Below are 27,875 nucleotides of genomic sequence, written 5' to 3' on the forward strand. Positions count from 1 at the left end.
GGGGGTCCTGGTGGTAGAGGCCCTAAGCAGCCCCTTAACTCTCATATGCCTTGGTCTGGCTCTGCAGTTCAGACCCCAGAGTGACCGGAACTGATTTGAGGTTCTGATCAGATGCGTGGTTTCAGACCAGGAAGTGCTGCTGTGGTGAATGCTGAATCATTAACTGGGTTTAATTGGACACTAAATGGATCGTATCCATCAGAAGTGTTGACAGCTCTTCCTGCTGGGACACAGCTTCCCGTTTTCCCAGCCTTCCTCCCAGTCACACAAATCTACCTGCTCTTCGGACCCCACCCTCCATGATTCCGATAACACCACCTGTCCCAACTTGCACCACACTGGTCACTTCTGTGGACATCCCCTGATATTTACAATAAAACTACTGAACCAAAGTGAACAATACACAAACCGAACTGAGCTCAGAACCCCGCTGGTTACATATGTTCATCAGTTTTACTCTAACTAAACCGAACCGCTGAGTTGACACTAAAACGGTTCAATCATCAGATTTTTCAACGGAGTTCGGACCAATTCTGATCGCCGTTTTTAACGGAACAAACTTCAACCTAAAATTCTTTCAGCTGTTTTAATGTTCTTTTCTGAGCCGACCCAACAACACTATTTAAGTGTTCCGAAGAGTTCCCTCCGAACCCAGAACCAGTTTAAAACAGCAGGTTTTGTACTGTGACAGATTTACCCGGACTGAGTACAGATCCCCGCGGAAGGTCTGCGCCGCGTTCCGCCTCCTCTGGTCCTCCACAGAGAGCCCGTCTCCATGGTCCGGTGAGGCCGACATGTCCGGGTAACAACTTCCAGAACCCGAAGGGAACTAACCAGGGAAAGCAGCAGTTGGAGTCTGCCCAGAGAGGGAGAAGGAGAGGTGTCCGATTACAGACAGAGAGGTGCGGCGCGCCCCCTGTCGGCGAGGGAGAGTCACTGCTTCTGCTGATATTTCAATGACACATCAGCGTTTCTTCAGCAAATATCAGGCATCAACTTGAAGGGCAACTTAATACATATTTACTGCATTTTTTTTATGTTTTTGAGGGCTTTCTAATGTTTTAACTTTACATAGTCAATCACTTAATTTTGGATTCACTGAATATGAACATGATTAACAAACTTGACAGACATTTTTGCCGTTAGTTCAATTAAACAGAATTTGTTGAGAGCTGCAAAAACTACATGAAGCAAATTAGCTTTTTTGTACAGCCTGTACTGTAGGAAATCTATAGTTGTTTTTAAGTTTTACAATACTTTTTATCCGTGGATTTTATTTTTAGATATCCACATTGCCTGTTTTGTGTTTATATAGATGGTTGATTGATGCTGAGTGGAGAGAAGAGACAGACAATGTTTTTTTCATTCAAAACTTTTGCTTATGTCAACATGTGACATGTTCATTTTAATCTGAATAAAATGAATAAAATAATATCTGTGACCTGTATGTAAATTGAATAAAAATGTATTTTATAGAAAAGTTAAATTTTTACTACAAACTTTTTATAAAAAGGCAGTATTCTGCAACCAAAAGACACAAATCTAATATTATGAAATTAGCATCATTCTTTGCTTTCATGCAAACATGTAGGATAAACTAGCATTTATTTTTTATCACCTTTACATTTTAAAGTGCTTCTCAATTCTTTAGCTCAAATTGGAGGTGTAAAATGTTAAATGTGACTCCAGGCGCAGGTTGCAGACCTCTATGTGTGAAAATATCTTCACAACACTTGCCTGATCTTAGTGCACAATATACATACTTGTCATAAACCATCAGATACCGGGAAATATGATTCAAATGCTGCTTTGCATGTTCCACAGAAACTGAAACACAGTTTCTGCAGCAAAGCATTGCATGTTTTCAAGCCTACATTTAGTTCAGTTTAGAAGCAATCAGTGCTGCAGCATCTGATCCAAACAAAGGGGACTGGCATCTTCTCTGAGGATTAATGGGTCACAGCAGTTCCTTCTACCTGTATTACTGAGCTCTCTGTGTTCACATGCAAAGGTCTATCAAGCTAAAGGACTAAATGCAGACAAAAGAAAGTAGAGAAAGCAGTAGGTACAGATACGTAGAGGGTAGAAATGATGTGAGGGGGAAGCTAAAAGTGCAAACAGAAAAATATTGCAGAGTTGCAGAAAGGACAAGATGCAAATAGGATGAAGAGGTGCAGAGGAAGAGTTGCACAAATAACAAAGTTCAGATATAAACAATAGAAAACAGAGAAGTAGATGCAGACATGAGGAGGTGAAAATAGCAGAGGAACCCAAAACAATGGGAAGAAAATTTTTTTTTGTATATATATATATATATGAAGCTTCATACATAAACGATAAAAACAAGAAGAAAACAACATCAGGATTGTTTTTATTGTGATCACTCCTGCTGAATTAATCCAGGGAGGATGAAGGGTTTAATTCTGCATGGGGCCCCTGCAGGCCCTCATGGTGTGATCTGCCACTTGGCGCTGAGGTGAGGGATTACAATCCCGACCGTAAGAACTATAATCCCAGCTAATCTGGGATTCCCTTTCATTCTGCAGCATGGGCAAAGATGAGGACTGGGGAAGCCTGGGGAAGCAGAGCAGAGCAGAGGATCTGTTTGATGCGAGATGTTCCTGCTGGTTCTTCTTCACATCCTGCAGTCGGCTGTGATGACCCGCTCCTGCCCAGCTCTCTGTGTCTGCAGCAGCGGACTGACCGAGCCCAGGTTGGGTTTTTTAATAATCTCTATGGTTCTGTGTGCAGCTGACTGGTTCTGCTTTCTCCGTGTGATATTACCGTATATTCAATAAATACTGAGACATTTGCTGTGAGCAGAAGCTTTCAGAAAAATGTAAAGTTTCAGATTTTTGTTATCTTTTCCATCTGTGTTTCTGTGATTAGCTTATAAGTTTCAAGTGTTAACGTTTGTTTCCTTCTAACAGATTTCAGAGCTGCATGCACTGCAAAAAACAAAATCTTACCAAGTATTTCTGCCTCATTTATAGTGCAAATATCTTAGCAAACTTGAAATAAGACAAAACTAAATTACAAGTAACTTTTCAGCAAGACATTGGAGCTTAATTTCATAAAATAATTCCTTAATAATAAAAAAGTACTAGTTCCACTGGCATAAAAATTCACTTATTAGAGGAAAATGTCTTGTTGAAAGTGAAATAATAATCCTGTGGACCAAGTACTTTTTCATCAATACTGAGGGATAATAATATAATACAATGTGGTAATATTTTGTGTTTTTGCAGTGTGTGCTTATTCTGGTGGAAGTCTGGAAGTTGAAACTGACCTTTTGCAAGATATAGAGCAGGGGTCCCCAAACTTTTTCCTGTGAGGGCCACATAACTTTTGCCTTCTCTGGTCGGGGGCCAGAGTCAGTTTGTAACAGAAAAAGTGTGACGATTGTAGGAGTGCCTAAATGTAAAAATGTACTGTTTTCCAGAAAGCACAATCAAATAACCCTCTCTGGGTTCTGCACAGAACAAAAGTCAGGAAATAAATAATAACACTATTAATGAAATAAATAATAACCAAACAATCCTCTCTGGGTTCTTCACAGAAAAAAATCCAGGAAGGATCATAGTCCGTATTTTCCCAACTATGAGCCGCACCGGACTATAAACCACAACCCCAAAGTCTTTTTTTTTTTTTTTTTAACCAGTAAACATACGCATATAAGCCGCAGATATCTCTGCCGCTCCAGGTTTTCCACAGCGATGCAGCAGCAGCAGAGGGGGCGGACACCCAACATTTTAGTCATAACAGGTCAATTGAATATCTCATTTATTACGTTGAAAAATAAAAGTTGCCAAGTTTAGATTTAACTGAACTGATTACGGTAGTTTCYGAACGGTAACTGTAACAGTAAAAGTGCTGATCCTTTGTGTTGCTACTAGCATGTGCTAAATGAAAATGGGCACTTTCTTCTTCTTTAGATTTCAACAGCAGCTTGCATCCATTATTGTTGCACTACTGACATCTACTGGATCCTAATATCTATTCCTCAAATTCTCATAATGATCCCAGTATCATTTAAAAAACTGTTAAATAGCATTTCCCCTCGATGCTATTTAACTGATCAACAACATTCTCAAATTTCAATTCCCTATTAAAACCTAATTCCGTTTTAATGGGCGCTTTCTTCTTTTATTTCTAATTTTGACTTCCAATGATTCACTTTGTAATGGTCTCGCTATGGTGTCTTGTACCAAAACTAACCATCAGAAAAACTCCTTTCACACGAGTCAGGATTAATTAGTTCTTCCTTTATTTCCACGCAGAATGGAGTGAAACTGTCAAAACACAAATAACTCAGGATGAACTCAGAGCAGCTTACAGAAGTGTTTTACATTCAGATACACAGTACAACTGATACAACAGCTACCTCAGAATGCTATGAGCTGCAATGCTACATAACAACCTAAGAAATCTTAGCAGCCTGCTAGTTAGCATTTCCAAAACTAATTCAATAAATAAGTAACTTTTTTTTTAATCATATGTTAACATAAAGGCTCGTTTTGAAGCATAAGCTGCTACTTACAGGCATTGCTTCGGAAAAACTCGACCTGGAAAGCGGCGATCATAACAGACACGTGTGTTCATCTGCTCTACCGCTAGCAAACAACCGTACTGATTAAATAACATAAAAGTAAAGCAGTTCCCTAAAAGTCCAACAGATGGCAGCAATGCACTATGCAAAACAAAACACCCACAGTTTACAGGACACACTTCCTGCTAAAGAGCCCCCTGGTGGTTGAAGAAAAATCTACATATAAACCGGAAAATACAATATATGAAAAAAAAAAAATCTGAATGGATAAACATGTAAAAACCAGGGTCCAGCACCCTGGTATTGTTCAGGGGGCCGGACCAAATGTGGAGGCAGGCCGGATTCGGCCCGCGGCCCGTAGTTTGGGGACCCCTCATATAGAGGCTTGATTTAAGTCAATAATTCCTTAATATTGTTGAATAGCACTAGTTCCATTGGCAGATGATTTCACTTATAACAAAACATTTTTCCAGTGTTATAAGTTAATTTATCTGCCAATCGAACTAGTACTTTTTCATCAATATTAAGGAATTATTGACTTAAATGAAAACTATGTCCTGCTGAAAGTTACTTATGAGTTAGTTTTCTCTGATTTCAAATGTGTTAAGATATTTGCAGTAGAAACTAGGACAAAATATTTAGTAAAATTATGTGTTTTTGCACTGTACAGTAACTCCAAACATTATTGTTGCACTGTGCATTCCCCTAATGAGTGATGACTTTATAGCTTTATTGTTCGTTTCTCTAAAAGCTATATAATAATAAAGCTAAACCTTAACTTAATGAGTGTGTTTGGCAGGTCGGTCCAGTGCAGCGACTCCGGGATGTCAGCACTTCCCGTGAACCTTCCAGCCGACTCGGTCAAACTTCGCCTGGAGAAGACCTCGATCTCCAGGGTTCCCCGAGCAGCTTTCTACAACCTGTCGGAGCTGCGCTTCTTATGGCTGACCTACAACTCCATAACATCGGTCCACCCGAGCAGCTTCGTCAACCTGAAGGCGCTGCGGGAGCTGCGCCTGGACGGGAACCTGCTGACCGCCTTCCCCTGGGAGGGGCTCCGAGACATGCCCCGCCTGCAGACGCTGGGGCTCCACAACAACCGCCTGTCCAGCCTTCCAGCTCATGCTGCCCTCTTCCTCCCCAACATCACCTACCTGGATCTGTCCAGCAACAGGTGGGTGCAGCATGCGAGGCTATTGTCCGTTTTTATCCTTCAATTTGAGCTTCTAACAAGAGCAAAAGAGCTTAAAAAAAGTTTATGTTTTTTGGTGTCTGGAAAAGTACCCTTTTCAAAAACTTACACGAGCAGGCAATGCCCTCAGTAGTCCTAGGAAAGTTCAATCCGTTACCTAGCAACCCCAGTGGAGCCCAGCCTGTCACCTAGCAACCCAAGTTGTTTTAAAACATTTGGTCACCTGGCTTTATATGTTGTCTTTCTTTTACTTGTTTTGTCTTTGTGATCTATATGTCTGTGAAAGGTGCTGTAGAAATAAAAATTTACTCACTCTTTTTTTACGGGTTTTTGTACTTCCATTTGGGTCTCTACGGCTTCTAGAAACAGAAAGTGCTTAAAGAAAACATCCATCTGTTTTTAGTAATAAATTTTGTTGTTTGTTGTCTAGAAAATGAGTCGTTTCAAAAATCTGAATGTAGCAAATCAGCAGGCAGTACTCCGTTTCCTAGCAACCCCAGCAAAGTCCAGCCCGTTACCTAGCAACCCCAGCATAACTACAGCTTATTTGGATTTAAAGTGACAGAGGCCCTAAAACAGCTCATTCTGAAAGGAATGACAGAAAGACTAAAGTCTCGTGTAATAATGAATTTGTGGGGGAAAAAAACTGTGATGAACATGTTGAACATGTTTTATATATACATGGATGTATTCTAACCTGTTCATAACCGATCATCTTTTTGAGGTATGTCTCACCTGTTCATTGATGCTCTCCTTTCCTCAGGTTGACTATATTGCCTGCTGAGCTCTTGGACCTCTGGTTTCCTCTTCCAGAACTACAGGAAGCACCAGTTCAAAGAAAGATCTTAGGCAAGTATAGAAAGACACTGCAGTCCTGAAAAATCTGTTCATAACTGCAGTCCTGAAGAATCTGTTCATAACTGCAGTCCTGAAGAATCTGTTCATAACTCATCACACCAGACAAAGATGCACCACATCAGGTGTCCAGTAGCCTTGTTCTACGTTTTGCTTCACTACAGAGGGACTGGACACTCGGCGAATAAGAAACGATTCCTTGTTGGAGGCGTGGACTCTGCTGAAGTTTAAGCTTTTACCCAATTGCTAGAGCTTGAAACATATGTAATATGCCAGTTTGATGCTAAGAAGTTTACCAGAAATGAACTTCACCGTAAACAACAATTGCCTGCTGGCTGCATTTCTGTTACAAATGTGTGAAAACTTTATTGCTATTCCACTAATGTCAAAAAATCATTATTTCTCAATCGCAGTATTTCCATTAAATAAGGAACGCAATTAAAATCACACGTGAATAAGTTTGTAAAGAAAAAAACATGCTGCTCCATCATCCTCCTGCCACTTCCTGTTATTTTCTTCGTCTTTTCCGCCGATAGTAACAGTTGTTGATCACACGACTCATGTGATGTGAAAGAAGTGTTGCTATTGCAGTCGTAAGAAATACTGTAATTTCAAAACAGCCGGAAAAACCACTTCATCCTAGCACAAAATTTTTATCTGAAAAATGTGAGTTTTTCAAGACTGGCATGTCTTCATTAACCAAATTTTGTTTCATAATTCCAATTTGTACAATTTCAAGATCCGTGAAAATGCAGCTAATTCAAAGAGAGATGTGGTGAGCCGAACAAACTGGCTGCTATATTTGGAAGAGTGGCCAAGATGGACTGAATAGTTTAGTTCACCTACTGAAGAGAATTCAAGTCGATAGGAGAAATCCCAGCGGGAGCAGTGAAGGGAGATGAGAATCAAGTGGATTGCGTGACACGGCAACAGATGTCACATTCATCTTTTTGTGCACTCCTTTGAGAAATCTGGGTCAAACTTTGCTTCTCACTCAGGTCTGCACGACAACCCCTGGCTGTGTGACTGCCAGATTTCCATGCTGACATCATTGTCCATGTCCCTGGGAAGCCCGGTGGTTCTGATGGATCAGCTGCTGATGTGCAGCAGGTCTGTGGGTCAGTCCGGGTTGATGCTGACACAAGCCGAGCTCTCTCGCTGTATGCGGCCCTCCGTCCAGCCGGCAGCCACCAGGGTCAGCTCTCCACTGGGCAGCAACGTCATCCTCAGATGTGATGCTAGCGGTTACCCGACACCAACGCTGACCTGGATTAAAACCTCGGCTTACCCTGGTAAGCAAAGCAGGGCTACATTTGACACTGAATCGATGCCACAAACATCTGAGTGACTGAATATAAAGATCTGATTTTCCCAAACAGGTTGTTGTAAACAGGACCTCCTGCAGAACACTGAACAACTTCCCAAGATTTTAGAGAGCTGTAAGTCGTCTCTTGATTGAAGCGTAAATATTTTTTCCTCTTGAATCTGCATTGCACCAGTCTTTAGCTTACACTCAACTTTTTACCAATATCAGTACAAAAACACAAAACCTAATTTCTGGTGTGAATATCTTTGTACACTTGAAATAAGACAAAACTATGAACAAAAAAAACACAACAAATTATTTCACTTATATCGAGATATTTTTTCCCTGTTATCAGTAAAATAATCTGAAAGTAGAAAAACTAAACTAAGCTCTGATTATAATTCATTATATGGGAAAAATGTCTTGCTCCATGGGCAGATTACAGAGCTTATAACTAGAAATGCACCAATTTGATATTAATATATGATTTGCTCCCAATATTTCCCAGACATTGTTTTTTGTCAGTTTCTTTCTTATATATTTCACATTGGCTCCTAATTGCACCAGCTGAACAAATTCAAGTTGTGTTTTTATATGTTTGGCCAAACTTGTGACACTATTGGTGTATTTAAGTGTGGATCAGATTTTTAAATTGAGTACATTTATGTTTAAAAAAAGAAACATTTTCAGTCATTATAGAACTGCTTTTCTGTGTCGTATCTGTATCGGCCGATACTAAACTTCAGATATCTGTATCAGTATCAAAAGTGAAAAAGTGAAGCAGTGCATTCCTATTACTATTTTTAATCAACATTAATAAAGTATTGACTTAAACCAAGTTCTTATCTCTTGCTGAAAAGTTACTTGTAAGCTAGTTTTGTCAAGTGTATTAAGATACTTGCTTTAGAAACTAAACCAAAGACACTTTGTAACATCTTGTGCTTTTGCAGTGTGCATCTCAAACTCTCCGCCGTGTGTTTCAGTTATGCAGGAATCTCCTCGTGTCGGTGTGCGCTGGTCCATAATCAGCCTCAATGGCCTGTCATACAAGGATGCTGGGGAATATCGCTGCCAGGCACGAAACATGGCTGGAATATCTGAAGCTCCAATCAAACTCAAGGTTATGGGCATCACAAGACTGTCTCGTGTCCCAAAGAAAAAAACACAAAAAATGTTGTCCAAATCCTCAACAAAAGGAAGAAAGCCGCTTCGAACTCCTTCCACCAGCAGCGTCAAAGGAAAGGAGAGTCAGAAAACTACAAATGCTCCGTCATCTCTACAGAACGACAGTTTAAAACCTTATAAGCAAAGACCCTCTAACAACTCTACAAATGTCCTCTGAGAAGAAACACCTGAATGCAAACATACTATGAATTCAAGAAGTTCCAGTCAACATCGAGATAAAATAAAACGTTTTCCTTAAACAAAACAGTAGTTTCAGCTTTCAGAGCTCTTTACAAAGTTCTGCACAGCTGTGGATGCCACTTATTTATAAAAAATAAAATCAAATGTGTGATACAGAAACTGAAATGTGTCATGTTTCACTTGTCTTAGAGATTAAAACAGAGATCAGAGAGTAAAGTAAGAAAGTTCCAGTCTTTATAAATACATTTTTTTATTAAGCTCCATGTTCCTGAAGTGATTCTGATTACAAATTCACATTCTAACAGGATGGTTTAAAATCATGATTATAAATAAGGCCATGGAAGGAATATTCTCACAATTTCCTGAGTGCAGAATCAAAAACTGTTGTTTTTGTTCCACTGGAGGTAAATTTTCATCAGACGGACCGGCTAAGCTTCAGTGGACTGGGTTCTGGTTCTGGTTCTAGGGCACATTGCTCTCCAGCCACGCTTGGATCTCGGGCTCATTCTTCTGGATCCACTCGATGTTGTTCCTCACCGTCTCCAGCGCCTGCTCCCTGGGCATTTGTCCGGCTCCAGCATCCGGAGTCAGTTTGAAGAAATTCTCCATCTGAAGGTCCAGAGAGAAAAATACAACAAACAAAGGAGAGCAAAAAGAAACAAAACGTCAGGAGGGATGAATTCAGAACCAGTTTAGGCTTAAAGTGATTTCTCCAACATCATAAATGTATTAAAATGTGATTAGAAGCAGAAAAACAGGATGAACTTTGACCTGCCACAGCTGCAGCTTGGTGTTGTAGGAGGTTGTGATCCGATTGGGCAGCCGGCCGAGGTTCCTGTCGTTGATGGTGTATCTGTCGGGACGGAGGAATCATCAGCATCGCCAACAGGAGATTGTTTACGATTTTCTAACACGACTTTGATTAAATAAATGACCTGACGAGCTTAACATTAAATCATTAAGGTTCAAAAATACAAATAAAAAACACAAAAAAGAAGTTGGAAAAACTGAAAAAAAGTCTTGCCACAAAATATAATGCATAAAAAAGTAAATATTAAAATTAATGAATAAATATACTACAGCAACAGACCGAGTACTACCTTAAAAATAAATTTGTGGTGGCTCTTTAAGAAAAAATGTGCAGCAAAGAAAAACTAATCAAGGTGTTTTTGTGCTCAAATACCTTTTAAATTAGTTTTAATAATCAAAATAAAAATGTTCTGCAAGATTTAGAAAAAGAAATATTTATTTTAACCCCGGAACTAAATGCTAAACAAACTAGTACATTTTTATCAATATTAAGGATTTATTGACATGTAACAAGCTCCTACATCTTATGTAAGTTAGTTTTGTCTTATTTCAAGTGTACAAAGATATTTGCAGTAGAAACTAGACCGAAAATACTTGGTAAGATTTTGTATTTTTGAAGTGAGCAAGATGAAACATATTATATAAAAAGCTGAATATTTGCAAACTTATGATTTGTTTCCAGCATAATTTTTGTTTAAATATCCTAAATATCCCTCACACAGTATTGGAATCACCTTTAAGTGACATTACAGTGTGAAGCTTCATCAGAAGTAACTTCTTGTGCTTTTTAGTGGCAAGAGTTACTGAATTTGTGAAATTTGTAACAAAATTTTTTGGAAAATAACCCCAGAAACTAGAAAACCTGACATACATTTTCAATAAAAAGTTAAAATAATGTTGTTTTTAAAAAATATTTACATATATTTTATGTGACTGTGACTTGAAACAATTAATACAGATGATATTTTGCTGCAGGTATTCTGTTGGACAATATTATGTTGGGCCCTTTAAGATATCCTTAGTTACCCTTGGTTTCTACGACGGATCTCTGTCCAAACCATTCGGAAAAATAAAGACATTAGTAAGAAGCGCAGCTGTAGCACGCCTTTCCTAGCATTGTCTTCACTTCCTGCTATAACTGCATCGATGCAACAGATTTAACAGGTGAAGCCAGAAGTTTTTATACGCAGGTCTGTTTTTCTGTTGTTAAATTTGACCAAATTTCTCTTGTTTTAGGTCAGTTAGAATAACCAAAGTAATTTCTATTTACTGGTAACGAGAGAAAGAATGTCAGATATTTATATGTTCAAATACTGAAGAAACTGAGAAGACATTAATAAACTAATGTGACAGATAATTTCTCTCAATATTGAGAGAAAGAATTGGCATTTAGCAAATACAGGAGAAATTTGTTCTGATTTAACTTCAGGCAGTTAGTAATAAACATGAATGTGTTTTTTTTAAATTTACTCTATGTAAACAGCCGTTTCAGGTGTGAATATTTATAAAACAGACAGCAGATGAACAGAGGCTCCTTTAAATTGGATCTGGACTTTGACAAAAACAACAACTATAATTCTAGCTGACATCCCTAATCCTTCCCTGAAGGAAATATTTCACAGCTTACAGGAAGCTCCCTACTTTATCTCTCCTGATGAAAGAGTTTTAACAGTCTGATAAGTTATCACAGCTTATTACACTACAACCAAAGCTGGACGTCAGGTGACTGCAGTTTTTAAAAATATTTGTATTTTTCCTGGAAGCCTCAAAGTAAACTAGTCTAAGTTTAGAGACTTTGGTTCTTTGGAGGCTGAAAAGTGTTAATTACATGAAAATGGGTAAGAATCTGAGCTTGTTGTTGCCCGGTTCCACTGACCTGCTGACCAGGTAGTCCCAGTTCAACGTGGTCCAGTCCCAGGCCATAGTCTGACCCAGCGGGTTGTACGACACATACCGCACCACGGTGAACAGATCCTGACTCCTCACCACGGTTTCATCTTTGGTGGCCTCCAGGAGCCTGTTGGACAGAGAAAAGTTTCATCTTCATTATTCTTCACAAGGTTTTTACTTCATTTTGGACCAAAGATTTTCATATTTCACATATTTTTATACATCTATTTGGGTCTCTACTGCTTCTAAAAACAACCCAAGAGCTTAAAAAGAAAGCAGCTCCATTTTTGGCTGGAAAATGAGCTGTTTCAAAAACCTCCAGAAAGTAACAAATCACCAGGCACTGCCTGTTACCTAGCAACCCCAACAAAACCCAGCCCGTTGCCTAGCAACCCGAGCAGAACTCCAGCTCCCTTAAAGAGGTTAGGATACGTCTCTCTATGGGCGATACAAAACATCTTCATGACATTTTTCGTACAAAATCATTTTTAGATAATGAGATTTCAGTCTGGTCAGTTCAGTCTATTTTGAGCTCCTTTCAGAATGAGATGTTTTAAGGCGTCTTGTCACTTCAAATTTAAGTTGCTGCTGGCCACGCCCCCAAGCTCAACTTTTACACTCACATGTGAAAATGGCTGCAAACAGATGTGCAATTATACAACCGCACATCTTTGAAAAGCAGAAGTAGAGCTTCCCACACAATCAGCAAGAATGCAACAAGTGGTCGACAACAGAACGCCCGTCTTTTCCAGCAGCCACTGCGCACACACTTGACCAAATATGCTAGAGCTCAGCCCCTGCGGTTGCTAGGTGAGAGGCAGTGCCTGATGATTTGTTACCACAAACCCCGCCTTACTTACTCAACAGTAAGTAAGGAGGATCTTTGAGCCTCTTCAACATTAAGCCTTGTTTTTTACGAGTTGCTGTTTGTCCTGTTGCTTATTGAGGAGATCAAACCTTTACGCCATCTTGAAAGTGAAGGATATGTTTTTATTTACTTGTTCAGAAGGTCTGTGTCCTCCACCGACGCCAGTCCATACAGAAGCTTGTCCTTCTCCTGAGCCAGAGTCGAGTCTTTGTACCTCTGGAACATCTGGTTCCAGTGATCCGCATTCCCCGACATCTTCATGCCGTAGCGGTACACCAGCAGCCTCAGGTTCACCGGGACGCTGCTGCAGGTCCACAGGAGTGAAAATACCACTTTTAAACAACAGATGTGTCAGAAATGAAGTTTAAGATTTTAATTAATTAATGGTCCTGTTGTTCTGCAGGTAGGACTGGATTAATAAAGCTAACCTGATAGTTTTGTCGATCCACTGTTTAAAAATATCTGATGCTTCTTTCAGTGCATCTGCGTCTCCCATCTGACATGCGATGCTGAGGACAGTTTCCCTCAGCAACCTGCAGCATGAAACAGACAGTATGTTATTAATACCATTAAGTAAAAACAACAACCACTTTGTGTCACTTTTGTACCTCTCTGTTTGTGTGCCCTCATCTGCCCACCCGAGTCGCGTTGCAATTGGTTTAACCAGGTCACCAAACAGTTTCTGGAAAAATTAATAATGTAAATTTATCTTAAATACAACGAGGAGGCAAATAAAATAAATGAATTACAAAACCAAACTTAAAAAGATAATTTGCCTTTTCACAGTATTTATAATTTTGGCTGCTTGGCAAAAAGTTTGACAGCACTGACAGGATAAAAAAAACAATTAGGCAACAGAAATATTACAATATTTTAATGATGAAAGAATATCATAATTATTGCATTTAGATTTATTTTTGCAATATTGTGTTTGTATTTGTTTGGCATGTTTATGGTTTATTGTTTACTTAATTTTTACAACAATTTCTTGGAATTTACAAATTTTTCCAAATAATTCAAAAAATTTTCTACTTACAGCAATTCTTAGAAAAAAATTGCCTTATCACACTAATGAAAATAATATTCATAGTTTTCCTTTTTATTTATTTGCTTATTTTCTTCTTTATGTATTTGATATTAATTATTTAATATTGTTTTTTATTTATTCATTTGAAGAGAGGATACATTTACAATTTTTTTTCCTGCCTGTTTACTGAAAGCTACGACTGACATGGAATGAACTTTGACCCAATAAGAGATTTGTGGTTTGTAACAGAAAAATAGTGCATAATAATTTTTATGTAACAAGAAAATAAAAAAGCTTTGTTGAGACCTACAGTCTCTTTTTCCAGAGGAATCTGGCAAAATAGCCGAACTGTTTCCAAGTGTCGACATTTGCATTCATCGTTTTAGTTCTAAAATCATCAAAGCACAAAATAGTAAAAACAGGAAGTTAGAAATTTAGTTTGAATCCAGATAGATATCTGGATGTTGTGAATTTCTTTTCTGCTCACCTGAAACTTTTCGTAGAGAACTTTGTTGTTGGACAGCATGTCCCGAACGTAGGCGATGGATGAAGCCACACGACTCCAAACGATGTACTCCGACTCTTCACTCAGGTACTTTGTGAGATTGAAGGCATTACCGTAATCGACAACATCAGCCCTAAAAAAGAAACAAAAATTCCAGTATTTATCTTTATTTTGATCTGTGATGTTGACAGGGTTTTCTTCTGTCTTCATTTCCTACCTCGCCAGAGCAAAAACGTCATCAATGAAGCTCGTTCGGTCGGCTGCATCAAGGGTCTGGTCAAGAAATCAGAGCAGTTGAGCTCAGAGGGCGAGTAAAACTGAAAACATAAAGATCCGATCTGTGGACAGAAATACCGTGTGGTTGTCCTGGAGCTGCTGACTGATTACAGTCCACATGCTGTCTTCATGGTTGACTCTGTAGAACCCAATATGGTCATTATTTATCTTCAGCAGTCCGTCTGCTGAGGGCGAATAGTCAATGATGGCAAGTTCTGAAAAAGAAAACAATCACTGTGATTCATTTATGAGCATAAAGCCGTCTAAAACAGATATTTATCCCATTTACATATTCTTTCAGTCTCGTTTTGTCTTAAATTAAGTTACTCCAGACCTGAATTCTGTAAAACATTTTAAGGTGGTTTAACTTGAAAATGAAAGTTCACTTTTTGCACTGAAAATGCAATTTAAGTCAACAAGAAAATTATATTGATTTTAACTCAGAAAATAAAGTTCATGAAGTTGATTTAACAACAAGAGACAAGTTGTCTAAGCATTGTTTTTTAAGTTCATTGAGCTTGAATGGATTCTTGTCACTTTAAATCCAAATAAGCTCTGAAAAGGCTAATCTTCCAGACACAGAAAGACAAACTTATTACCAAAAAATGGCTGGGTGGTTTTCTTCAGAAACCCAAATGGAAACCCAAAAATCTACAAAATATAAATTTTACTCAATATGTCCCATTTGAAGTACATGCTGTAAGGCATTCTGTATTTGAAGATGGTTAAATAAATTGTCCTTGACAATTTCCTTTTATGCACGTGTTTAGAGAATCTGTTTGGATTAATTTAATAATAAAAATGACATTGGATTGTTTTTTGTTTTTTTGCCTCAAAACACTTTAAGTTTGTCATTTTCAAGCTAAAAGGGAGAATTACCGGCAGTGCTCTTGTTAAACATCGTCTCCTCTATCTTGTTGCTTTTCACGGAGTACCATTTGACAGGAATGGTCCACTTGTATCTGAAACCCAGACAGAATCATGATAAATAACTATGATAGTTGGGGAATCAGCTCATCTGTTTCTCTCAGAGGATCCTACTGGAAAGGTGAGTTGGGCTGGCTGGGGTCGGCCAGCGGGTCCAAGAGGAAACGCTTCTGGGTCAGTTTGGCGTTTGACTCTGAGATGGTGACATCTACAACCGGATAGCCCATCTGTTTGGTCCAGGTGTCCATCACCTCTGCAACAGGTAAGTTGCTCACCTAAACACAGAGAGCAACATTTCTGTGAAAGCTTCAAAATGTTTTTACTTTTCTTTTTGTGAAACATTAGCTTAAAAAGAACAAAGGTAAAAGTTCTTCAGCACCAATTTAGGCCCTGTCAAACTCAAGGCCTGTGGGCCAAATTCAGCCCGCCGTATATCTTTTTGTGTGGCCCTCTGTGCTCCAGAAGCCATTTTACATCAACCATTCCTTCCAGTTTTTCGTACTAATGCATAATTATAAGTTTATTGCAAATTTTCCACAGAAATGGTCAAAAACATTGGCTTAATGTTTTCCACCTGCAGGTGGCGGTGTTTCTTACTTTAACGACACTGCTGCCTCAACCTTACTTGGTTTTGAGTTTTATCAATACCAAATGGAAAAACGTTTACATTTTCTTAAATCTAAATGTGAAATTGTATCATATTGTCTAGCTAGAGTTTATAAATCTGCCTTCATTCTGTCATAAAAAACACTTTTCAACATACTTCAGCTAGAGAAGCCCAGAAGTTGGCTGTTTTGGCGTTCTTGAAGTAGAACTCCTTTAAATATTTCTGCAAGCAGAAGAAAGAAGAAGCAGACGCCACTGTAAGATAAATCTGAGTTGTAAATTTTTATTTGGATGTTCTTTGTGATTGTCCACTCACCCTGCAGCCATCTCTGAATGCATCCCTCCCCATCCAATCCTCCAGCATGCGGAGAACAGAAGCTCCCTGCAAAAAAGGTCAACAGTCTAATTAGAAAACTATTAGACTATTAAACCTCCAAGGTTTGCTGAATGACAAACCTTGGAGAATAGCCCTCCTGCCCTCCTGTGACAAGGTTTGTTGTGACAACAAGAGTAAGTACCTTAGTCTTTGTGACAACAAACCTTTTCACAAAGACTAAGGAGCACAGCAGGCAGGTAAAGGATAAAGTTTAGTGGAAGTTTAAATCAAGGTTAGCTGATATTTTTCTGTATTTATGTGCTCAGAAACTGAAATGCTAATTGATATATTGCAGCATTTTCGGTCAAAATCCTTACTCGAATGTCACGAAGACTTCTGTATTGTTGCCAACATGTCCGACGAACAAATAAAAGAAAAAGTACATGCAACATAATGTTTAAAAAAGTCACTGAAGTTTTTCACCTTGTTGTAGGAGATGGCATCAAACACAGAGGTGATTTCCGCCGGGCTCGACACGTCCACGATGATTGGATGAGAGGAAACGAGGGCGTCGTCCACCAGGACAGGAAGCACGTCGCTGATGATCATGATGTCTCTCTGTGAAAGGAGGCTTCGTCAGTCTGACACCCTCAGAGTTTCACCGCCTCTGTGGTGAACTGAAGAGCTCACCATGCCCCAGGTCGGCTCGGCCTCTTCCACGCCGATGTACTCAAAGAAACTGGCGAAGCCTTCGTTGAGCCAGAGGTCGTCCCACCAATCCATGGTGACGATGTTACCAAACCACTGAGAGAGAAAACCGACATGAGGATCCAAACAGGTGGAATGGCAAAAACATTTCATGACATCCTCAAGCAGGTGGGGATTGGAATAGAAAATAAATAAAAGTGTAGCATGTTTTTTTTTTACATTTTTGTTAAAACTGTCGCCCAAAGCAACCAATCAGAGCAAGAAGGAGGGTCTTAGCGCTGTCAATTATCCTCATAAACTCACTGACAGATATGCTAATGGTGGAGAAACAACTCACTGTTGGCAGGAAAACAGTTTATCTGCCGTTATCCATGGCTATGCTGACTAGCCTGAGCTTTCAAAACATGCTATGTTGTGGTAGCTGCAGATTAGCAGCGAGCACAGCAAACAGCACTGGGAGTACTGGGAGAAGGCAGAGGAGCTCAATTTTTTCACAGATTGTCTCATACCATACTGTCACGACACTTTCAGCAAATATGTAAAAAAAATAAATAAATTTATTAAGGTTACATACTTTTATAGCTCCAACCTGTGTCTGACCTCCTAGAACACGAGTTAATGCGTAATTGTGAATTTAATGCAAATTTTCCGTAAAATTTTTTTTTTAAATATTGGGTTTAAGTGGTGTTAACTTTCACCTGTAGGGGGCAGTATTGTTGCTTTTGTCATGCCTTGATGTCAAGTTATCGTCCCTGATTGATGTGCCAGGAACAAAAAGTCACATTTACCATCATGCATAAGCACGATTATGTCAAAATTCCTTGCAAATATTTCTAAATTAGCATATAATCTGGGATTTTGATTGCAAAAAAAAAAAATCACAAAAACAACTGCAAAATCCTGTAAGGACTGATTGATGTAAAAAGACTATTTCAATGTTATTTAATTCTAACTTAATTTAATGTTTTTAATTTTGCATGTTTACTTTACATATTTTCTGTTTTTTATTGTTTTCATTACTGATTTTATTACTAAAGTTAATAAATGTATTTATTTTACAATCATGTTTTTGTAATAAATCTTAGATAAAAATGAGATTTTTACATAGCTCCAGTATACAAAAAACAATTACATAAGTTGTAGTTCATTCCCAGTTTTGAAACAAGGGAGGAAGCTGGAGTACCCAGAGAGAATCCACACATTCACAAGGAAACTCCATGAAAAAAGACCCTAAGATTCAAGAGCTTTTTCCTGCTAGCACTACATTTAAGTTTAATTTATTTTCCTACAATGATCCTTCAAATTGTAAAAAACTTTCATTTTCTCTGTAAACAATCTGTGTTGTGCTGAGACAAGTATTTTTTTTACATTAAAAATGTGCTTTGCCACGAGTTTGTCTATTTATGACTTATCTTTACACTTTGAAGGTTTAAAGGTTCACTGCACAGTTCATGTGAGTCAGCTTTACTACGATTCATAAACAACCAGGAACAATCTGGTCCAGTTCATAAAAGTATAAAGACCTCTTATCTTTGTAATCTGGAGGATAAATTACTTCACTTTGTGCATCGTAATAAAAATTTAAAATACAACCAGTTTTAATGATTTACAGGACAAATTTGGACTCTGGTTTGGTTGCAGTGGAAGATTTCCATTTGGAGATGAAAGGAGCAGCAGTGGTAGAGTAACTTCTCCTTATCAACTGAGGCTTGAAAGCAACACGGAGCTAAAGCTTTTATAAAAGCTGAAATATCATCTATCACAACAGATGATAACATTTTATATTTGTTGTTTGTTGGTTCTGTTGGACTTCAGTGCCACAGTGACACAGTTGACCATGATATATTATTACAGTGACTGGATTCTCTGGACTCAATTAGTTCACATCTTAACTAAAAACAGGGATTTATTTGTATAAAGAGGCAACGTCTTGTTAGAGTGGACAGGAATCAAAATGTGGGGTACCACAAGGTTCAATCCTGGGACTCCTCTTATCCAATATCTACATGCCCCCATTTGTAAGGTTATAACAAAAAAAATAAGATTAGCTAACTATGCAGATGATACACAGCTGTACATTATGATGTCACCATGTGACTCTGAACCCATCTAATCACTGAACAGATGCTTAAACAGATAAATGTGTGGATGTGCCAACACTTTCTTCAGCTGAACAGAAACAAAACTAAAGTTATTTTTTTGGAACCTAAAGAGGAGCAATCTAGAGTCAATGCACAGATTCAGTTATTACATCTAGAAACTAAAGATCAGGCCAGAAATTTAGATGTTGTGATGGATTCTGACCTGAACCTTCAGAGTCACATAAAGACAGTTACAAAGTCAGACTTCTATGACCTGAAGAATTTTTCAAGGATGTCACAGGAAGATCTAGAGAAACTGGGGGAGGCTGAAGAAACTGAACCAAACAAATCTGACCTGAACCTTCAGAGTCACATAAAGACAACTATAAAATAAACCTACTACCACCTGAAGGGCATTTCCAGGACTAAAGGACTAATCTCGCAGCAAGAGCTAGAAAAACTACTTTTAGCTGCATTGATAACTGCAACAGTATGATTTCAGAGAGCTGCAGCTGAACCGGAACGCTGCTGCTGGCGTTCTGACGAAAACCAGGAAGATAGAGCACATAACACCAGTTCTAAAGTCAATACACTGGCTCCCTGCAGCTCAGAGAACAGACTTTAAGATACTTCTGTTAGTTTATAAATCACTGAATGTCTTAGCACCACAATGCATTAAAGATCTGCTGGTGTTGCATCAACCTTCCAGACCCCTCAGGTCTTCACAGAGAAGCAGCATCCAGCTTCTAGGCATCACAAATCTGGAACAAACTTTAAATTGGTGCCTTTAAAACCCACGTTTGATTAGTAGTATCTGAAACTTTGATCAATGTATTTGATGTTAATTTTCTAAATGATTTTGATAATTGCTATATAAATAACCCTGACTTTACTTGACTAGAAGTAAAATTAGCTCAAAACTCAAATTGTTATTTATTTGCATCTGGATTCATGTCTCTTTTTCCACCAGTATGTTCTCGTCTGTCCCTACCTGGTGAACCAGTTCGTGGGCGATGACGCTCGCCACTCGCTGCTTGTTGGAGGAGGACGACTCTGTCTCGTCATACAGCAGGTTGGTCTCCCTGTAGGTGATGAGGCCCCAGTTCTCCATGGCCCCGGTACCGAAGTCAGGGATGGCTATCTTATCTGGATCAGAACAGCACAGAGAAGCCACATGATAAGTTTTACTGCATCCTGCATGATAACTTCACTCAGTGCTGCATTGTAGAAGTGATATTATATTACATAATAAAACTGATGTACGGAGACAAAAAGTAAATGATTTGTAAACCACATTTGGTGAATGATGAAGCATTAAATTATGAAATGAAGGTTAGTTTGGAGATTTAATACCTTAAAGTTTCTAATCAAGATAAATTACGTTAAAAACAAACACGCGATTAGCTGTATTATCCAGACTGAGTGGGATGGAAATTTGACTAATTTGAGGAGCTGTTTGTGAACCAAATAGCACTGATTTTATATGATTTACAAAATGTCTTTATGTTTTGTAAATTTACAAAACATAAAGCTAAAAATTTAGATAAAAATAGGGGTTTTACTGTCTTTGGAATTAAATTATGTACTTAAGAGAGTGTAGTTTAATATTGAACTTAAGAAAAACACTAAAGAAAATATTCTATAGTTAAAAGAGTAAATTATTTGAAATTGTATTTGTTTTGGATTTTGAATAGTTAACTTTCTTTTTATGTTTCTGTGTAGTGCTCTATCTATAAGTGGTATGTTTTTGGATTTTTATATATTTTAATTAATAATGAATGGGTAATTTGATTTTATATGTAGGACAGGCATAAGTATGAGCATTGTGCCTTTTCAGTCAAATTGAATGAATTGTTGCAGTGTTTTGAAATATGGATAATAAATAATTTGTTGACTGAATAAATAACAAAATAAACAAAATCAAATAAAAAAAACTGGACTGTATAAAATTAGATTAAACCGAATTGCATATTGAATGAGTTAATGTTACATTTCAAATCAATTATAATTAGTTTGAAACTTATCAGATTTGAATTTCAATCTAGTATTGAACTGGTTTTATTGTGTTGAACTGGACTGTTCCCAGCTGGTTTTGAAGCGTACCCAGTTTGGAGATGGAGTACGACATGTTGAAATACTCCTCAAAGTGATCAAAGATGACCTTCGTCACGTTCGCTGCGTATTCTGCAGTTTTTAACTGGCTGGGCTGGGCATAGATCCTCAACTGCAGCAGAAAACACCAGAACAATCACTGCAAACTCAACCAAAAATATATAATTTGTTTGAATATTTGTTTTCAATTAATTCACCGATTGTAACAGACTTACAGGAATGTTACTGGCAGAAGTTCTTTCCACAAAACCAAACTGGTGGACAGCAAAACAAACCAAGTAGGTGCTCATTGGAATGGATTTCTGGAAGGTGGTTTTTAGCTTATTGTCTGGCAGTTCTTCAGGAGAACCCTGGAAATGCAAAGCAAAATGATCAATTATAACAGTTGGCTTGTATTGATGGGAATACATAAAAAACAAAGCAAATCTAGCTTTCTACGACTTTTTCAATGAAAACATTGTGTTTCTTGGTTTTGTTTAAACTATTAAGAAACTTCAGATGTTCAATAGTTGGGATTTTGGTTCAAAAACAAAACAATTGTTCATTTTTACAGCTAGATAATAAATTAACAAGGGACTTGATGTATGGTTACACTAGGAACATACTTACTTTGCTTTCCAAAATTTCAATATTCCAAGTATTTTATTACAAAGCTACCAACTATTACCAGTGTGAACCAAGTACTAAGTCAAAGTATTGATCCTACTGGTCAAATAATATTCCAGTAAAAGTAGCTGTCAAATTTAACTTTCAAAAATACAGAAGTATTGGAAGTACTTAAAATTGTGAAGTTTTTCTTTTGAATATTTGGAAAAACTTGCTGCTAATTTGGACAGATCATAAATCATTAATAATAATGCATTAGTCATTTTTTCCTAGCTTTTCTTGGCACTCAAAGAATACAGAAAAGTGAAGAAAATTAAGCGCCAAGATGCTAAGAGACTCAAAAGTAACAAATGGGTTTTATTTGAAGATAAAACACACAAAAGCACAATTAAGCATTTAAAATGTTTCAAAATTGTTTTCACTGCAAGTTACTGTCTGTGATTCATTGAATTATAGATTAATCAGAACATGAGGAGACTGATGAGTTTCCCATAATGGGAATTCAATGGAAATGAACCTTTTACTTGGTTTCCTGTTTTGAGGGAAGCACTCATTTTCCATTAAAGCTTTTGGAAAGAAGCTGTTAAGACTTATGTTGATGGATGAGGGTGACGTCTTCCTTTATGAAATTATTTTCAGTCAATGTATTCATTAATCTTTGATTGGTAACCCAGCTTCGGTTGGACAGTTGTGGTCAGAAAGAGACCGATTAATCACTCAAGTTTATCCCAAAATGGTCGACATATTTATCATAACCGGGAGGAAATGCAACAGTAAAATACCGACAGAATTTTATCATACGCAACCGCAGCTACCGGTATTTTACGTAAATTAGGCTGCGTTCATACTACAGTCTGAAGTGACCAAATTCCAATTTTTTAAAGAATTATTATTATTATTTTTTTTTTTTTTTACGTAATGTGACCTGTATTTAATCTTTTCGTGGCAGTCTGAACAACAAACGTCGGATTTTTTCTGAATACGACCAGGTCACTTGGGTGCGTTCACACTGCAGCCTGAAGTGACCCAATTCAGATTTTTTTGACGTAATGCGACCTGTATCCGATCTTTTCATGGCAGTGTGAACAGAAAAGGTCGGATTCTTTTTCGAATGTGACCCATATCCGATACGCATCCGATTCAAATGCGACCTAACGTCCAGACCACATCCTCAACAAATCTCACTGTTCTGCGTCCTGATACGCGCACGCGGGAAGAAAAACAACAAACATGACCGTCTATATGAGGATTAAGTTGTTAATCGGGACAACAATCGTAAGCTATGCTCCACCGTTAGCATCCATGTTTACTTCCACAAACACTGAGCTTCTTCTTTATAGCGATTGACAAAACTCTGAGCACTCTCTCTGTGTGTGACGTAATTGCGCCCTCTACTGCGCATGCGGGACACTTTCAGGTCGTTTACGGTTCACACTGGAGATCATATACAAGTCGCATATATTTGGAAATGTGAACGATAACGACAAAAAAATAAAAATAAAAAATCAATTTGACATAAAATTGGATCACTTCAGGCTGCAGTGTGAATGTAGCCATAGAGATGTTTTTTTGTTGTTTTTTTTGTTGTTTTTTTTACAGTGTGGGCTTAAAGTCCACCAGTTTCTAATGAAATATTTTGTTATTTTTTGAGTGCTCCCTGGTTTTGAGTAACGTCCTAACAGTTTGATTTACACCCAACATGGCTGATTGCAGTCCTACCTCTGATGGCATGTTGGAAAGAGCGCCGTAGTTCTTGTCATGAGTGATGGAGATTGAATAGGTGGCTTTCTTGTTTGGTTCGTCAAAGCAGGGAAACGATTTCCGGGCATCTGTTGGCTCATGATCAGTTGCAGCAATCTTCCTGGTAGAAAAATAGAGATGTAGATGTTAAAAACTCCTATCAACATCTTAATACTGAAACTAGACTTGTTATCTTGGAAGCACAATGCACTTTAATGCATCAGGGCAATCCCATGGGACATTATGTTTTATGATGTTAGGATTTGAGAGTAATAGGAGCAATTATTTCTCATGATATTTGTAGTTGTGTTGTACTAACAGAATGTCTTCTATGGATGTTTTCTGCAAATATGATGATTGCTACAAACCAGTTTCCCATTTAGATATCAATAAAACTGAATGAACTTAACTAATCTAGTACAATTTCTCTTTCTAGGACCAAACAGTACCACTGTAAGAAAGTTTTCTTTAGTGCTAATATCTTAGTTTGCTTGAAATGTAATAAAAATAACTCACAGGTAACTTTTCAGTAAGATACATGAGCTTGCTTTAAGTAAATAAGTCATTAATATTTGTTTTAATTCCACTGGCAGTTTATTTCTCCTATAATATGGAGAAACTGCCTTGTTATAAGTGAAATAAATAGAACTAATACTTTTTAAAATCAGTTTTAAGAAATTATTTACTAAAACAAGCTCTGATATATTGGTGAAAAGTTATTTATGTCAGCTGTAATTACTGCTTTCATCTATATAGTCAAATAGCCTTTTTTGAGTCTGCAAAATCCAGTTGAAAATTAATTGATTACTAATGACAATTATTTAAATAATCAATTAAGCATAATTAATTGTGATTAGTCATGATTAACCCAATTAATAATGATTAATCTGATTATCTGATTATTTCAATATTCAATTAATTACAATAAATCATGATTAATCATTTCAGCAATGGTCTCATTTAACGAGTCTTTTCTTACTTGGTGACCCCCTCCTCTGTGTAGACGACCCTGTAGAACCCCACCACCGATCCGGTGAGCAAGCCCTGGAAGTCCAGACTGAGCACGTAAACCTGTCCTGGGTCGGTGGCGGGCAGCTCCTCCGCAGCCTCCACCACCACATACTCCTCAGGTTTGTATTCAAAGCAGCGATTGACCTCCACGTCCCTCTGCACCCCGTTGCTGTCCTGCACCTTCAGCCTGGGCTTGGCGTTGACGAACGTCTCCCTGATGTGCAGCCACAGGTGGCGGGTGGGTTTACTCACCTCCACCTGGATGTCCACTGTGCCAGTGTAGGTGTCATCCACCAGATTTGGCTCCAGGTGCAGGTCGTAGTGGATCGGCTTCACATAATCGGGCAGACGGAAGTTTTTCCAGTCCCCGCTGGAGTCTGACGAAGCCAGACAGGGCCCCCTGTCAGAAGGAGGGGGGTCTGTTGGGGCTCCAGTTGGGGCTACAGTCGGGGCTACAGTCGGGGCTCCAGTTGGGGCTACAGTCGGGGCTCCAGTTGGGGCTACAGTCGGGGCTACAGTCGGGGCTACAGTCGGGGCTACAGTCGGGGCTCTAGTTGGGGCTGGTGTGGATTCTGGAGTGGAGGAGGAGGGTCTAGAGAGTCCAACCCCTAAACCAACAGCCAAGGAGCAAACCACCACTGTTGCACAGATGATGGCTGCATGTTTGCCTCGAATGCAGTACCTTTTGCCCTTTCTCTCCAAGTCCATGGACATGCTGTCCGGCATGCTTACTCTGCAAACTGCAAACTTCTGGAGGTAAAAAAGCTTTGAGCTTTTCCTGGAAAAGCCAGCTGCTGCTGGGTTTAGATTAGCTGTGTGAAAGCTTGTCTTTGTGCTGCTGAGGGGAGGAGAGAGGAAGGAGGAGGAGAAGTAAAAGGAGAATCTCACACAGTCACTGAGAGTTTTATTTGGTCCTGCATGATGTTAGCACGCCTCTTTTTGTTAAACATCTACTGTCTGCCTGTTAATCAGCAGTTAGGCTTTAACGTCTCGTGTTGCTACACTGCAATAACAAAATCTTACCTTGTTTCTGTCTGGTTTTCATCTTAGTATGCTTGAAATAAGACAAAACTTACTGTTACATAGCCTTTCAGCAAGTTATAGGAGGTTGATTTAAGTAAATAATTATTGAATATTGATGAAAAAGTATTAGTTCCATTGGCAGATTATTTCTCTCCTGAAATATTAGACCTGAAAACAAGCTCCTATATCTTGCTGAAAAGTTACTTAGAAGTTAGTTTGTCTTATTTCAAGTGTACTAAGATGTTTCCACTAGAAACTAGACCAAAAATACTTGGTAATATTTGGTGTTTTTGCAGTGCAGAAATACATAAAAGAAGTAAAAGCTGATGTTTTAACCTGCATAATTGGAGGGAATTAAATTTAAACCTCTGTAATTATACATGCTGTTGCACATCCTCAGAAAAGTGGAAACGTTGCAAAAACACAAAATTTTACCAAGTAGTTTTGGTTTAGATTCTAGGGCAAATATTTTAGTATACTTTAAATAAGATAAAACTAACTTAGAAGTAACTTTTCAGCCATAGAAAGGAGCTTGTTTAAGTCAATGATAATGGAAAAATTCAAATGAAGAAAACAGATTTTCCCTAATGAACAGTCACTCTTAATTACCAACCAGCAGGGGTGAAAGGCGGGTACGGTCGGGTACTGCGTACCCCTAAAAGATTTAGCGGGGATTCGCAGTACCTGCAAGAGAGAGGAGCGGCTGTTTGCTGTAAAACATCAATGGGTTCACTGTGCAGCAGTGAGTTCACCCACTAATCAGCCGTGACTGATTAGTTTTTTAGAACAATCTAAAACACGACTTAATCAGTTAATAAATAGCTTTTTTCCCATTTCACGTTGTTTCTGAACTGTTCTTTGTTAGAGCAGAGGTGCAACACGTCGATGGCGGAAGGTTTTGAGTCGATCTCTGCATTAGGTGACAAACTGAACGCCGCCAGGACGCTGAGAGCAGCACGTCCTCCTCTGGCTCTTTATCAAAACGTTCGTAACTTTATTAAAGAACAACAACAAAAATCTCAGGAATTCTTGTTTCAGCAAGGTGTTATGTGCGTTTCGGCTCCATTACCAAAATAATTAGCGCAGGAGTTTAAAGTTAACTTGTTCCACTTTCAACTCTTTCGTCTCGTCAAGAAACAAAATATTTTTCCAAAAGTTTTAAGGATTATCAAGCTGTTTTTGGCAAAAGTAAGATGGATATTTAAGTTTGAACTCTTCCATGGAAGCCATTTCTGACCAGCCTCTCTGTCTTGTGATAAATCATAAACTCCTACTCAAACTTTCTACTTCTACTAACAAAACATCCTGGTGGTATATGACTATATATATACCTATATATATTAGGAGACAAAAACAAGTGAACCTCATGCACTGAAGTGCATTTTGAGTATAAAATGTGATTTGATTCCTAACATTTAATTTTAACATTCAGTTTAACTTCTGTGGAAACTGATTTCTTCATACTCCTGTTTTATTATAATCATCATTGTTCAGTTGTTCCTTGTCTTCATTTATAATTTGGTTTCCATTTAGGATAAAAACACTTTCACAGACTCATATCTGACCCTGAGCGTCGTAAATCTTTATTGGTTTTGCAGTTTCTCAGTGATAAGATGAGTGAGATAGAACGAATGTTATGGTGTCCTGATCCTTGACCTAAAGTGTGATCCAAACATTCATCATGACTGTTCATGCACATGTCAAAGTGGTGGAATCATGGTGAAACAAGTAAACTGAACTCAACAATCACATGTTGTAGTAGCAGAAGAATCAGGTGTAGTTTCAGTAATTACTTACTCATCTAGTTCCAAAAGTAAATAACTGGGGTGAGAACTTCTCTACAGTAAACTGTATTTACATTCCCAGTCTGTAAAGTGGTGTTGTGCAATAAACACAGTGAGATCATCACAAATTCACCTGTTATTTTCACATGAGGCAAGCAGCCTGAAGTGAAAACAGTAAATATGAACTCAGGGATACATGAAATAGTGACGTTCTACATGTGGGTATGGAAGCTCAGATGTGCCACAATTTAAATGGCCTCTCACAAACAAAGTTAGTATGTCTGAGTCTCAAAACATATAGAAAAAGTCCTGTAAGTA

The 27,875-nt window shown here is 38.2% G+C and overlaps 3 protein-coding genes across 3 annotated transcripts in view; 1 reads left to right on the forward strand and 2 right to left on the reverse strand.

Annotated features, from left to right (window-relative positions):
• The window catches only part of fam241a (family with sequence similarity 241 member A), a 2,078-nt gene extending 1,180 nt beyond the window's left edge, over positions 1–898 (reverse strand). Inside the window, exon 1 of the mRNA XM_008400095.2 lies at positions 698–898. Coding sequence (XP_008398317.1) covers positions 698–796 — 99 coding nt within the window. The 5' untranslated portion in view covers positions 797–898. The remainder of the gene's footprint in view (positions 1–697) is intronic.
• Positions 899–2,557: 1,659 nt separating this feature from the next.
• Positions 2,558–9,413, forward strand: lrit3b (leucine-rich repeat, immunoglobulin-like and transmembrane domains 3b). The gene is made up of 6 exons (XM_008400096.2): positions 2,558–2,713; positions 5,349–5,723; positions 6,505–6,590; positions 7,595–7,888; positions 7,976–8,035; positions 8,886–9,413. Exons 1-6 carry the CDS (start codon positions 2,616–2,618, stop codon positions 9,242–9,244), a joined length of 1,272 nt encoding a protein of 423 aa, XP_008398318.1. The 5' UTR covers positions 2,558–2,615; the 3' UTR covers positions 9,245–9,413.
• Positions 9,414–9,497: 84 nt separating this feature from the next.
• enpep (glutamyl aminopeptidase) lies at positions 9,498–25,615 on the reverse strand. Its single transcript, XM_008400097.2, has 20 exons — positions 24,719–25,615; positions 23,719–23,860; positions 21,609–21,743; positions 21,385–21,505; positions 20,273–20,427; positions 17,183–17,296; positions 16,976–17,110; positions 16,493–16,558; positions 16,334–16,399; positions 15,685–15,845; positions 15,523–15,605; positions 14,722–14,858; positions 14,585–14,640; positions 14,350–14,500; positions 13,444–13,517; positions 13,264–13,368; positions 12,966–13,139; positions 11,954–12,094; positions 10,039–10,120; positions 9,498–9,876 (listed from the first exon to the last, which is right to left on the reverse strand). Exons 1-20 carry the CDS (start codon positions 25,474–25,476, stop codon positions 9,730–9,732), a joined length of 3,003 nt encoding a protein of 1,000 aa, XP_008398319.1. The 5' UTR covers positions 25,477–25,615; the 3' UTR covers positions 9,498–9,729.
• Between the last annotated feature and the right edge of the window lie 2,260 nt (positions 25,616–27,875).

Source organism: Poecilia reticulata, linkage group LG22, assembly GCF_000633615.1.
Source record: "Poecilia reticulata strain Guanapo linkage group LG22, Guppy_female_1.0+MT, whole genome shotgun sequence".
In the NCBI taxonomy this organism is placed as follows: Eukaryota; Metazoa; Chordata; class Actinopteri; order Cyprinodontiformes; family Poeciliidae; genus Poecilia; species Poecilia reticulata.

Bases quoted from the DNA above. Each gene is read 5' to 3' on its own strand.
- lrit3b (XM_008400096.2), top strand. From the start codon at position 2,616: ATGTTCCTGCTGGTTCTTCTTCACATCCTGCAGTCGGCTGTGATGACC. The intron at 5,724-6,504 runs GTGGGTGCAGCA...TCCTTTCCTCAG, and splicing joins CTGGATCTGTCCAGCAACAG to GTTGACTATATTGCCTGCTG. The intron at 8,036-8,885 runs GTAAGTCGTCTC...CGTGTGTTTCAG, and splicing joins TCCCAAGATTTTAGAGAGCT to TTATGCAGGAATCTCCTCGT.
- enpep (XM_008400097.2), bottom strand. From the start codon at position 25,476: ATGCCGGACAGCATGTCCATGGACTTGGAGAGAAAGGGCAAAAGGTAC. The intron at 16,559-16,975 runs GTGAAAAACTTC...CCTTTTTTGCAG, and splicing joins ATGCCATCTCCTACAACAAG to GGAGCTTCTGTTCTCCGCAT. The intron at 13,369-13,443 runs GTACAAAAGTGA...TTCATGCTGCAG, and splicing joins GAGGGCACACAAACAGAGAG to GTTGCTGAGGGAAACTGTCC.